Source organism: Sinocyclocheilus rhinocerous, unplaced genomic scaffold (assembly GCF_001515625.1).
Source record: "Sinocyclocheilus rhinocerous isolate Xijiao unplaced genomic scaffold, SAMN03320098_v1.1 scaffold2378, whole genome shotgun sequence".
Lineage (NCBI taxonomy): Eukaryota > Metazoa > Chordata > Actinopteri > Cypriniformes > Cyprinidae > Sinocyclocheilus > Sinocyclocheilus rhinocerous.
Window position 1 is genome coordinate 177,830 of NW_015655570.1, and position 13,559 is coordinate 191,388.

At 35.4% G+C, this 13,559-nt stretch overlaps 2 protein-coding genes across 5 annotated transcripts in view; both read right to left on the reverse strand.

Annotated features, from left to right (window-relative positions):
* The window catches only part of LOC107718503 (dnaJ homolog subfamily C member 4-like), a 13,273-nt gene extending 6,097 nt beyond the window's left edge, over positions 1–7,176 (reverse strand). The window contains exons 1-7 of one of the 2 annotated variants that reach the window (XM_016525603.1): positions 7,082–7,176; positions 6,195–6,235; positions 5,652–5,782; positions 4,753–4,843; positions 3,524–3,699; positions 2,343–2,510; positions 1,685–1,771 (exon numbers count right to left, since the gene is read on the reverse strand). In XM_016525603.1, coding sequence (XP_016381089.1) covers positions 1,685–1,771; positions 2,343–2,510; positions 3,524–3,699; positions 4,753–4,843; positions 5,652–5,743 — 614 coding nt within the window. In that variant the 5' untranslated portion in view covers positions 5,744–5,782; positions 6,195–6,235; positions 7,082–7,176. Of the gene's footprint in view, positions 1–1,684; positions 1,772–2,342; positions 2,511–3,523; positions 3,700–4,752; positions 4,844–5,651; positions 5,783–6,194; positions 6,248–7,081 lie in introns of both variants that reach the window. The other variant, XM_016525602.1, reaches the window with a different exon arrangement.
* Positions 7,177–7,485: 309 nt separating this feature from the next.
* LOC107718487 (transmembrane and coiled-coil domain-containing protein 6) overlaps positions 7,486–13,559 on the reverse strand; it is a 9,717-nt gene continuing 3,643 nt past the window's right edge. For 2 of the 3 annotated variants that reach the window (XM_016525580.1, XM_016525578.1), the window contains 7 exons: positions 12,937–13,053; positions 12,636–12,750; positions 11,613–11,781; positions 11,366–11,460; positions 8,863–9,030; positions 8,426–8,551; positions 8,176–8,330 (listed from right to left, as the gene is read on the reverse strand). In XM_016525580.1, coding sequence (XP_016381066.1) covers positions 8,310–8,330; positions 8,426–8,551; positions 8,863–9,030; positions 11,366–11,460; positions 11,613–11,781; positions 12,636–12,750; positions 12,937–13,053 — 811 coding nt within the window. In that variant the 3' untranslated portion in view covers positions 8,176–8,309. Of the gene's footprint in view, positions 7,783–8,175; positions 8,331–8,425; positions 8,552–8,862; positions 9,031–11,365; positions 11,461–11,612; positions 11,782–12,635; positions 12,751–12,936; positions 13,054–13,559 lie in introns of those variants that run through there. The other variant, XM_016525579.1, reaches the window with a different exon arrangement.

A 13,559-nucleotide genomic window follows, 5' to 3' on the forward strand; every position in this document is an offset into this window, starting at 1 on the left:
AATGAACTTACTAAACATTACCTAATGATTAACATATGATTATTTAATGTAAATTGAAATGCTTACAAATGTTAGTAAACTTTCAGTTCATATGATCTTCATTTGTTGGTCTTTGTTTGTTGTGTAGACCTCTATTTACACATCTTAACAAATAATCTATTACTTATTTGTTCATGTTTTTGCAGTACTTAATCTAAAGTGGAAACAATTCATCATTTGTAAATGTTTATAAATGTTTACTAATCATTAATACCTTTATGAACAGTCATCTTGATGGCAAAAAGTGCCCCGAAAGACCTGAATTTACCCTATTCACACATCTTTACTAATCATTTATTAATAATTTGTTCATGTTTTTGCAGTAGCCAATCTAGTTGAAAAAGTTGAAACTATTCATCATTTGTAAATGTTTATAAACGATTACTACCGGTAATTATTTCGAATCTTTAAGGGCACTGGACTTTTAGCTAATATAACAAGGTTTGTGTAAAGGGTGACTGGTTAAGTTTAGCTAAATGCTTGTTAAAGACATAACAGATTGTAATTGTGGTGCAAAAAAGTTTTTTATTGCCTCAACACACACATTAGTATACTACTCTTCAGTATATTGTTAAACAGGATATTCCTTGAATTATAAATAAGCAGGGGAAAACAAATTATTTTTCAAAAGAAAATACTTGTTAATTTATCAAAACAATATAATATAAACAGACTGAACCGTGTTCCCTTATAATCAAATTGACCCCTGTACACTGTTGACCCTGTAACCGACTCTTAAACCCACCTAAACTACCAAACATGTCCCTAACCTTACCCGTATCACACCTCAATAGCAGCAAAAGTGTTGTGCATTAACACAAGCTTTTAATCATTTTATAACACCTGTTAAAATCATTTGTAGATTTTCAATAAGTGCTTGATCAAATGGAATTGAAAGTTTAATGACATTTGTAAGCATTTTAACTTACATGAAATAATGATTTGTTTGAACATTATCTAATGTTTAATACGTTTATTAGCAAACATTAACAAGCACATTATCTTACGTTTGTAACTCTTGAATAAATATTAATTAATGATCCATTAAGCATTATATAAAGTTTGTTAATGATTTATTAATGAAAGCCATTATAAAGTGTTACCAAATATCCAGCTACAAAGTCAAAATAAAATGGTAAAAAATGATTAAATAACTAATCTATTCACTTGCACGTCATGTGACCATTAACTGAAATATTGAAATATTTACTTAAAATCTCAGGGAGTGCTTCAAGTAAATATTTTACAGGGGTTTGGCTGACAAGCGTTTGGGAGTTCTTGTGCCAGGGTGTTGCTATGTCTGATCTATAATATTTCGTTCCCACAATATGGTGCCATCATGCAATTTAGCATTATTCTAATTACTTTTTTTTTGTCCTATGCAGATGCTTTTTATCCAAAGTGACTTACAAATTACATTAACCTTCAGTATTTCAACCTCATTAGGGGGCCGAATAAGTTGCTAATAAAGAACAAATCCATAAAGGCTGTAATAACATGAGATGAATCTATAATCATCTTACTTTATCTCTCCTTTACATGTTAACAATGTGTCCCCTAATGGTTTCAAACACTACAGCTTTTGTATTCAAAACCTCTGATGTGCTTCCTGAGGCAACATGCGTAACTTCAAAGCGGTCCCCACCTGGCTCTTTCTTTGGATTTGCTGTAGATATCAGTGATGATTCTATCCTTCTCATCCATGAAGTTATTATGGACCTCTTCCAGTTTCCTGCATGACAGACCGGCCCAGAGGTCAAAGGTGAACAGATTTACTGCCAACACATATATTTGGAGGAGTAAACAGACATCCACGATGTGCCCACATAACTTTAGGGTCACATTTAAAAGGGCACATGGGTACTGACAGGGCAATAAAACATTTGATCATTTTTCAAAACATTTTAAATGCACTTCTGCTACGCTTCAACCGAGCAGCATCTGTTTGTAGAAGATACTTAATCTCAGTTGCCTAAATCAAGGTGTAAAAACATTTAGCTGATACTGGAAAGCATAACTAAACATCAGGGATTATGGGAAACCAGTGAACACACACTACTGGGGTTTGTCTGGCTCTGGGACAGACGAAATGCGTTTCAAAAACAAAACATCATTATCACATACTCATCAGAAAACCGGCACATGAACAAAAGAAAACATTTTGCTCTGCGTTTCATTCAAACAGTTGCAAAACACTCACTTATCAGCGCAGCATCATTCAGAGTGTGTTGAAAAATATTAGGCTGGAACACTGTGCATGTTGATGTCAATACTATGTACGCCTGATATGTTTTAGGGCTCACCTGAACCCAAAGTAATGTACGGAGAGACTGAGTAGCATGGTTAGCATGCAGTAGCCCACCAAACGCATGTTGCGTTTCTTTCTCTTTTCCCGCTCCTCAGCCGTGTTCTCCTGAGGCTGGGCCTGTCTGAACTGCTCCCAGTAACGCATGCTCTCTGCAGCCTCCACACTGACAAACAGAGATACAACACTGGTCATTTTGCCACTGAACCATAATCATTTTCATAATCCATAATCATAATAGTACTCATCAAAATGTAAATATTATTAAAATGAAATATAAAGTTCCAAAAGGGGATTTTAGCAATGATGCCAGAAGAACTATTTAGGCTCCTCGAGCCTCTCAGTGAACAGTGCTTAAAAGAACTTAATGAGAACACAATTAGTACACAACTAACACTTTTAGGAATCTTTTGTACACTGGAAAGGTTCTATGGATGTTAAAGGTTCTTCATGGAACCATTAATGCCAATAAAGAACCTTTCTTTTTAAGAGTCTAACACACATACCCAAAATTATCACAGTCAACATGAACCTATTACATTTCTTAAAACAATATGTTTTTACTGCATATTATTCAACAAAAATTGCTTTCACAATATTAAATCAAAATGTATAAACCTTCTTTTGAAATGACTTTACTTTTCTGCTGACACAGAATATTAATATTAACCAGGCAGATTTTTTTTTTAATATTCTGAAGAAAACGTTGACTGGTGCTTGTCTGTGCAAATCTTGTCACCATGATGATAGGATGTTCTGAGAGGTTGCTAGGGCATTGCTATGCAGTTGTTCAAGTGTTCTGAGGGGCTTTCAGCATGTTGCTATACAGTTGCTAAGGCGTTCTGACTCTGAGAGGTTGCTAGGGCATTGATATGCAGTTGTTCAAGTGTTCTGAGAGGCTTTCAGCATGTTGCTATGCAGTTGCTAAGGTGTTCTGAGTGGTTGTTTGGTCAGTTTTAGTCAGTTTCTGCCGATTTGTTACTCACTTTTGACATAGGATAAAATTTATGAAAATTGGGATCAAATTTGTGCGTTTTTTTAAAAGGCCACTGGTTTCTACAGAATAGATGCCAATATTATAGCTTTCATTTTGGCATACAACTTGGCATACACTTTTACTAATTCAATAAAATCCCATTTAATGACATCAGGTTGATTGATTATGGCGCTAACAGTCACCTGGGGCTGTTGGTGGAGCTGGAGGATCTGTATGTTGGACCTGCAGCATACTGGTACCTCAGCCTGAGGTCATAATCTCGTCTGGACCCTTCTCTGCTCAGCACCCTGTACGCCTCGTTCAGCTGCACAAACTGACTGTGTAGCCCAGGATTGGATGGGTCACTGTCAGGGTGCAACTGAGGATGAGAAGACGGACATTTTTGTTCATATCAAAACAATGACATTACACTTATATATACAGTGGGTACGGAAAGTATTCAGACCCCCTTAAATTTTTCACTCTTTTACACATGCACAAAAATTATTTAGTATCGTTAATGCATTGAATTCATAAAAACATCAGATTAATGCATGTCTCATATTTAGTGAACAGAAAATAGCACAAGCCTCATCTTTATGACCTTTTCACCTTTCTACTCTAACTTGTTCTGTAAGTCACATCACTTATAAAGCTTTTATCTGCTTCTGACTTGGAAACAAAGCGCCCATATCCTCGGTTTGTACCCTCATCTCCTGTCACACACACAAACATGCAGTGGTCCTATCTTGCCGTCACTCTGCCTCCTTCATCTGTAAACAGATGTTTTTCTCTCTGCATAATTGTTTCACGTCTTTTGTTTGTTTCCCCTGGTACAGTCTCACCAACATATTTAATTGCTTCAATTTGTGACATGTTAACAAACTATCCAACAAAATAAATGTGCCTAGTAAACTCAACAACTAAACAAATCAGGGATAAAATTCAAGAATAAGTGCCTAAGAATTTAAGACTATGGGAACAGACAACAGTCTCTCTGCTACAATCGAACAGCTCCCTCTAGGGGTTAGGAGGTGAAAAACTAGGCATAATTTTTGTACAACCATACAGCATTGTCAGAATGCATCAGGCTACTTTTTTTTAACCACCAAGAATAAACCATGTATCAGAGAAAAATTCTGAGGATCTGCTTCAATTTCTGACAAATTAAACGAATGCAAACTTCAAAATGCTTTGATCACATGCATATTACTAACTGCTCTTCCATTGTCAAGCATACAGACGACAGAATAAACAAAATAAAATTAAGTGGTTGAACTGATGTTAAAAAACAAGAATGATAACTATAGAGATAACTATAAAAGTGTCCACACTGGGGGATGATAACGTTCTGGTTAATATAAGTGATCGTAACACTAGACTCTATAACCAAAATGACTCTACAATGACAGAAAAATGCCTACAAATGAACCTTTTTGGATTGGTCGAAGAATGCATTTTTAATTTGTTCCAGCGTAACATCTGATTTCACCCCAAGAAGTTCATAGTAATTGGTTGATGACCTATAAACAGAATAAGAGACAATGAAAACAAATCATTGCTCAACAGTCTTCATGATGGCAAGATTCATAAAACTCTACAATAAATCACTCTACAAAAATAATAAATAACTGCAGCCAATTCTCATAATCTCATGCCCTTGATGATAATTTACAAAATAACTTTTCATGTTAATTAATATAACAGCCTGATTAGAACAATAAGTCAAAAACAGATTGAACAATTATGTCAAATTATGTCAATTCAACAATTGTGTCTCTATAATATTCTGGTCTTTAGATGACAACATCAGCGCTGAAGGATATATTTACATAATTGTTCCAGATCAGCACCAATAGTTAACATTTCAAAGAATATCAGCTCACATTCAGATAGCTTAAAACAAGAATTTTTTTTATTCAGTTTATTTTTCTTACACCATTGACAGATTTGTTTTTTTATAAGCATAAACTCAGTTATTATATATATATATATATATATATAAAAGATAACTGCAACTTTTTTCTAGATATAAAGTCAGAATTGAAAAATATTCTGACTTTTTTCATGCAATTACGAGTTTATGTCTCACAATTCTTACAAAAGTCAGATTTGAGAGATAAGAAGTTACAGTTACCTTTTTTATATTTTATTCTGTGGCAAAAATGGGCTTCCATAACGTAGAGTAGTGTAACAGAAAACACAGGGACTCAAACTTGTTTTAAGCATTTGAGCTAAACAATTTTGGTTTTGGAAGCTCAATGTATGTTTATTGCTGAAATGAAAACATTTAATCTGTATTCAACATAAATAAAGTTTGGTCGTGCGTACCTGCGCGCAGTACAGAGTGAGAACAGCCACTGAGAACTTTTACAGAACCACAAACAACCCTGAGAGAGACGAAGATGAGCCTCCAACTGCATGATGCTCCAGTAGAAATAAATTATAATATAGATGAGAATCTAAACAACGGTTGAGATATGTTAGTAATAAGGATTATTATCGGTACAAACATTAGTTTTTTGGATGTTTTGTTTTAGATTTTGCTGCAGTTTCAGCACATTCAATGCATCCTGTGTTTTGTTGCAGTTTCAGCATGTTGAATGTGTACTGTCTGGGTGAGGCTTAATCATGTTGTGTTTAAGTTTTAGCGCGCTGAATGCATGTTGTGTTTGGATGAAACTTTATCATGTTGAATGCATGCTGTGATTGGACGAAGCTTGATCGTGTTCAATGCATGTTGTTTTAGCTTAAAGCTTTATCATGCTGAATGCACATTTTGTTTGAGTAAGGTTTTATCATGATGAATGCACGTTTTGTTTGACTGAAGCTTTACATGTTGAATGCATGTTGTGTTTTGTTGCGACTACATACCGCTCAGCAGGAGCCCACTGAAGTGCAGGCGGTCAGCAGCTCTGCAGGAGATCCTGAATGGACATGAGAGATCACACACACAGTTTTTTACAATAGTTTAGGCCACTCTTTGACATCTGAAGTTCTTGAATTTATCTAATTATTGATCTAATCACTACAATTTAAACCCTAGACTTATTTATAGTTATTATGTGTAGACATTATTAATCAAGTTTGGTCCCCGGCCCTTACAAAAAAATCCTGCAGGCATTCCTGAAGGAAAAATCACCTGCAAGGTCCTGTAGGCAATGTGGATTTATCAGGATTTTACTGTCATTGTGTGAACAACAAGGAGCACATAACAGTGTAATGCACGTGTTTCCTATCCAACATCTACATGAACTTAACATCATAAATATGGACAGCAAGTCCAACAGGAATCTATGACTAATAAATAATAAACCTGGCAGCTGTCAAAATCTAGTGAGCAGCTAGACAGTACTTTTAGGCGCAAAACACTGCTGTCTCAGAACAAATGAGCCCAAAAATGCTGTCTACAGTATGTAGTCAGCTCACTAGTTTTGAGACACAGCCAGTGAAACTGAAACCAGACGGTAACGTTAGCTAATGTAATTGACCATTAATAATCTAAAGTGTATTTCCATCCCAAATAGGACACGCTCTTAAAACGTTCACAAATTGTTTATTTAACCGCCTGACAAATGTCTTGTAGCGTTTTATCAGTTTATGTGACACTGGTGCACTTTCCACTCGACTCATGCTATTAGCTTAGCTGCAATGCTAAAAACAACAACAACAAAGCTTAGCACACAACCACTGCTCAAACGCGCTGTAAATCTCATTAGTGAGACATAAATCAGCGGATTAAACACAAATAACGGCGTCACCTTCATTCACGGACACGCGCAGGTCTGCTGTCATGTTCTGCAGCATATAACGCTTAACCGGCGCTGTTACATAAATGTGTTTCATATCAGACATACAGCAGCTGTTTACTCGTTTCCATTGGGTTACCCTTTATTTACATTAATAATATAATGATATTGCAACAATACAACTGTAAATTTGAGAGAGAACTAGATATGAATTATTCTAAGGCATAAAATAAAATTTGGACTTTTTAAAAAAAATTTTTTTTACTTTTATGTATTTAAGAGAAATAGTGGATTACCTTCACAATAAATATCATCCTAAATAAACATTGACTGTTTTAGGATTGCAAACAAATTAGACACGTATGTTTTTACCATTCAACATACTTAAAGTGTAAACAGTATTTATGTTTGTGCTGTTGTCACATGTGAGGCTTGTGTAACTCCTAGTGAATTTTGAAGAAATGGCAACATTCAGATATATTCACTATACTTATAAAACCATTAAAATGCTGTTCTGTGCATCCAGGGGTCAGTCGGATCAGCAGGTAGCAAAAACACATGAACATGCTTCACATGTGCAGTAAAAAAGGTATTTATTTTCTGTACAATTCAGAAAAGTCCATTCAGTTTGCTTTGAAGAAAACAGAAAATCTTTGCAAAGAGTAATCTTTGCAATTCTGTCATTGGATGTGTTATGGTGAAAAGCTCTCCACCTTTAAACAAAACAAAAAAGAATGAGAAGATTGATTACTAGATATGAATTATTCTAAGGCATAAAATAAAATTTGGATTTTTAAAAATTTTTTTTTTAACTTTTATGTATTTAAGAGAAATAGTGGATTACCTTCACAATAAATATCATCCTAAATAAACATTGACTGTTTTAGGATTGCAAACAAATTAGACACGTATGTTTTTACCATTCAACATACTTAAAGTGTAAACAGTATTTATGTTTGTGCTGTTGTCACATGTGAGGCTTGTGTAACTCCTAGTGAATTTTGAAGAAATGGCAACATTCAGATATATTCACTATACTTATAAAACCATTAAAATGCTGTTCTGTGCATCCAGGGGTCAGTCGGATCAGTAGGTAGCAAAAACACATGAACATGCTTCACATGTGCAGTAAAAAAGGTATTTATTTTCTGTACAATTCAGAAAAGTCCATTCAGTTTGCTTTGAAGAAAACAGAAAATCTTTGCAAAGAGTAATCTTTGCAATTCTGTCATTGGATGTGTTATGATGAAAAGCTCTCCACCTTTAAACAAAACAAAAAAGAATGAGAAGATTGATTATGGTGATTCCGCACATATAATATGTCCATAAATATAAGCAGGTAAATGCAATATTGACCTCAGAGAAAGAAGGGAAGTGATGATCGAGAAGGTAGGCAGCTCTGACACGTTGCTCTCCTTCACTGTTGTACAGAACGGCTTCCAGCAGAGGAACACCATTTAACCTCATAAACTCCTCCACCACCTGTTACAAGCAGGACTTACATTAAATTTGCTCGTTGAGTGATTCTAAGTAAGCCTGTCATTAAGTTTCTTACAAAGATCAATGTAAAATGAAGTGCAGGGTTATTATCATTAAATGTAAAACTAAACATTTTTGTTTTTAAGTAAAATTAATAAAAATGACAAAAATACACAACAAAATTACTAAAAGTTTCAAATTATAATGAAATGGGAAAATATTTAAAATGAAAATTGAAAAAATATGAATAAAAACTATAATAGCATCGCAATCCTATTTTAAGTGAGAATGGTTTCTTAAATGGTCTCATTCACCTGTGGGCAGCTGGACACCAGCATGTACAGCACTTCCAGGCTCAGGGTGACCACCTCTGGCTCGGCCATCTTGAGTGTGGCACAGAGGGCGGTCAGCAGCCCCGCTTGTGTCAAACCAACACAATATTCTGTGCCATGATGGGCGATATTACCCAGAACTCTCAGTGCCTTGTACAAACAATAATAATTGTGTGAGAACTGAGATTTAGCTGTGTATGTTATCAAAAAGTACATGTGAATGTGATGTGAAAGTAGAATGCGAATGAGTATAGTAGAATTGCAGCAGCAGGAATATAAAACTTTTTAAAAACAATGCAGTAAATACAAGTTATCTATCAGCAGTGATTTACTATGACAGAAACAACATAATATTAAGTAAATACAGTCAAACAAGTATTAGAAAAAAAGTAAGAAATATTTCTACAAATGAAAAATATGTTACTCGAATATATACAGTGGTGTGAAAAAGTGTTGGCCCCCTTCCTGATTTCTTTTTTTTTTTTTGCATGTTTGTCACACTTTAATGTTTCAGATCATCAAACAAATTTAAATATTAGTCAAAGATAACAAGTAAACACAACATGCAGTTTTTAAATGAAGGTTTTTATTATTAAGGGAAAACAAAATCCAAAACTACATGGCCCTGTGTGAAGAAGTGTTTGCCCCCCTGTTAAAACTGTGGTTTATCACACCTGAGTTCAATTTCTCTAGCCACACCCAGGCCTGATTACTGCCACACCTGTTCGCAATCAAGAAATCTCTTAAATAGGACCTGCCTGACAAAGTGAAGTAGACCAAAAGATCCTCAAAAGCTAGACATCATGCCGAGATCCAAAGAAATTCAGAAACAAAGGAGAAAGAAAGTAATTGAGATCTATCAGTCTGAAAAAGGTTATAAAGCCATTTCTAAAGCTTTGGGACTACAGCGAACCACAGTGAGAGCCATTATTCACAAATAACAAAAACATGGAACAGTGGAGAACCTACCCAGGAGTGGCCGGCCGACCAAAATTACCCCAAGAGCACAGCGACGACTCATCCAAGAGGTCACAAAAGACCCCACAACAACATCCAAAGAACTGCAGGCCTCACTTGCCTCAGTTAAGGTCAGTGTTCATGACTCCACCATAAGAAAGAGACTGGGCAAAAATGGTCCAAGTTCCAAGACGAAAACCGCTGCTGAGCAAAAAGAACATAAAGGCTCGTCTCAGTTTTGCCAGAAAACATCTTGATGATCCCCAAGACTTTTGGGAAAATACTCTGTGGACTGACGAGACAAAAGTTGAACTTTTTGGAAGGTGTGTGTCCCATTACGTCTGGCGTAAAAGTAACACTGCATTTCAGAAAAAGAACATCATACCAACAGTAAAATATGGTGGTGGTAGTGTGATGGTCTGGGGCTGTTTTGCTGCTTCAGGACCTGGAAGACTTGCTGTGATAAATGGAACCATGAATTCTGCTGTTTACCAAAAAATCCTGAAGGAGAATGTCCGGCCATCTGTTCGTGACCTCAAGCTGAAGCGAACTTGGGTTCTGCAGCAGGACAATGATCCAAAACACACCAGCAAGTCCACCTCTGAATGGCTGAAGAAAAACAAAATGAAGACTTTGGAGTGGCCTAGTCAAAGTCCTGACCTGAATCCTATTGAGATGCTGTGGCATGACCTTAAAAAGGCGGTTCATGCTCGAAAACCCTCCAATGTGGCTGAATTACAACAATTCTGCATAGATGAGTGGACCAAAATTCCTCCACAGCGCTGTAACAGACTCATTGCAAGTTATCGCAAACGCTTGATTGCAGTTGTTGCTGCTAAGGGTGGCCCAACCAGTTATTAGGTTTAGGGGGCAAACACTTTTTCACACAGGGCCATGTAGTTTTGGATTTTGTTTTCCCTTAATAATAAAAACCTTCATTTAAAAACTGCATGTTGTGTTCACTTGTGTTATCTTTTACTAATATTTAAATTTGTTTGATGATCTGAAACATTAAAGTGTGACAAACATGCAAAAAAAAAAAAAGAAATCAGGAAGGGGGCCAACACTTTTTTCACACCACTGTATATATATATATAATTACAATCTAAAAGAAATATGCTGATTTGCTGTTCAAGAAACTTTTATTATTATTGTTATTATTATTATTATTATTATCAATGTTGAAAACAGATGTGCTGCTTAATATTTTTGTGGAAACGTTGATACATTTTTTCAGGATGCTTTAATGACGTTTAAAAGAGCAGCATTTATTTGAAATAATCTTTATAACATTATAAATGTCTTTACTGTCACTTTTAATAGATTTAAAATATTCTATTATTTTACAAAAAAATTATAAAACTTTTGAACAGGAGAGTACATTCTTCTCAAACATTTTTCAAGTATGTTTTCTTTAAATACTTTAATATGGGTCGGTGTAAGGTCATACACCTCATAGTGGGTCACGGCCCCAAAATGTAGGTATGTTAGCTTGATGTGTATATATATATGCACGCTGGTTCCTCACCATTGAGTTAATTCCTTTAGAGAAAGACAGAAATCGGATTAATATGGGAACCATATTAAAGAGCAGCAGGCCAGAGCAGAATCCACTGGAGCCAGCTGAAAAAACATAAGACAGTGCATCACAGCCATAATTGTGAGAATGGTGTTCTCTCCAATAAACACAAGTTAATTTTAGTTTGAGCTTTAACTGGGATGAATAATTGGGGTGCAAATCAATTTGAGCACATGCATGCTAACGTCCTGCTCACCAGTGAGGTTGTTGAGCGCCCACAGGCTCTCTCTGGACAGAGCAGGATGAGGGTGAAGGTAAACCTGACTAAAGACACACAGCGCGGCGAGGAGACGAGTGTCCTCTGGCTTTACATCACCTCCACTGACCAGCAGGTTACCAAGGCAACGCAGAAGAGGCCAAATGAGCTGCACAGCAAAAACAAGTCACGGTCCAGAGGAAAGCAGGTAAAAGCAGTTTTTCAGAGGATGAGAGAGCCATAATGAACCACACGATCATACTGCTGATAAACTGGGCAATTTGATCAGTTTGAGAGCTTAAGTTCAAATATTATGGTATGAGAGACTATAACCTTGCATCGGAATCTATTCCACAATTCCAATAAAGGTTCATGAGATGAATTCAAATTCTATATTAATTCTCTCTCTCTCTCTCTCTCTGATAAGTACTGTGTTACAATGAAATGAAAATCAATTTCTAACCTTTATATAATGTGTTTTTTCTGGTTGATATTCTGTCTCTATACGTTAAAATAAACCTACCATAAAAATTACAGAGCCTTCATTTCTTTGTAAGTGGGCAAACTTACAAAATCAGCAGGGGATCAAATAAATATTTTCCCCACTGTATCTTAATAATATATAACAAAGATAATTAATAAAGATTATACACATATACACACACTGTAAGTACTGTATCTTATATTTTAGAATAATATATATAATAAAGATTATTAATAAAGATTATAAATATGGTTATTATATTCAGTGTCCTTATCAGAGGGATAAATGTCACAATGCAAAAAAATCTCAATTTTCTTTATGCAACATTTTTTCGGTGTTCAGTTAAATATGACTTGTTCTTGTGAAATTCATAAAATAATGCAATAGTAAGCATTGATTATAAAAGCATTAATAATTGAATTATAAATATGCAATGTTTCTATTCAGTGAATACACTAATTCAAAATTACTCTCATCCTAACCCAGATGTGCAGTATGTACGTGATGTGGGTATAACATTTTTTGCTGTATTGACTTACCAACTCTATTCCACCCTCAAGGTTTCCTTGAGCAACAGCGCCTCCTAGTGTTATCAAAACAGCACTGCACTGAGAGAGGGCGCCTTGAGCGATCAGCATCGAGTTATCCGAATTACTGCAAACCACAATATCGTGACACAATTCAACTGATGCTTTACGGACTAGCCTCTTTTTGTTCCAGATAGAGATTGAAAGAGAATTCATGCCATCTGGAAGAACTGTCACTAAACAGGTTTTAGCACAACTCTCCATCACTCTGTCATTGTTCAGTAAGTTTTTATGAAAGGAGAAAAGACCACACCTGCTGACTAAATAGTGCAAACACCACGTACACTCAGTAGCTGGCCCATAACCAAACTCAGGATCTGGAGTCAACGCTGAGATCACATGAGGGACTATTCCTGAAGCCATGACCGCTCTGGGGTTTCAAATATACAACAAGCACAGAACATTTTTTGATAAATATCCTAATATTTGTAGGGATGTAATGATGCACCCCGAGATAAAAATATGTGACGATTCATAGTCTCCAGTTTCTGTTTTGTCCAGATATGTTTTATGTAGTATAGTTTCACAAAGCTGAAGTCAGACCATTCTGTATTTGCTTCAAATTTTGAAATTATACAATCTAATTAAAATCAAAAACTGCTCATGCTGCATGTATGCAGCATCTTTGTTTGAATCGTGATTAAAAATACAGTGTTTGCCTCTAATTTTAAATGGAAAGAGCACAGGCAAAGCCTTAGTTTGTTTATATGAAGAGATTTCTTTTATTTGTATTATTTATTTATTTATTTGATTTGGGGTGTGTTTTAAAGTTTCAATTTTGTGTTGTTTTTTGACATATTTCAATTTCATAAAGAAATGTGCAGCATTTTGTCCAAGCAATATAAAAAGGACACTTTTCATTTATTATTTGTCTTA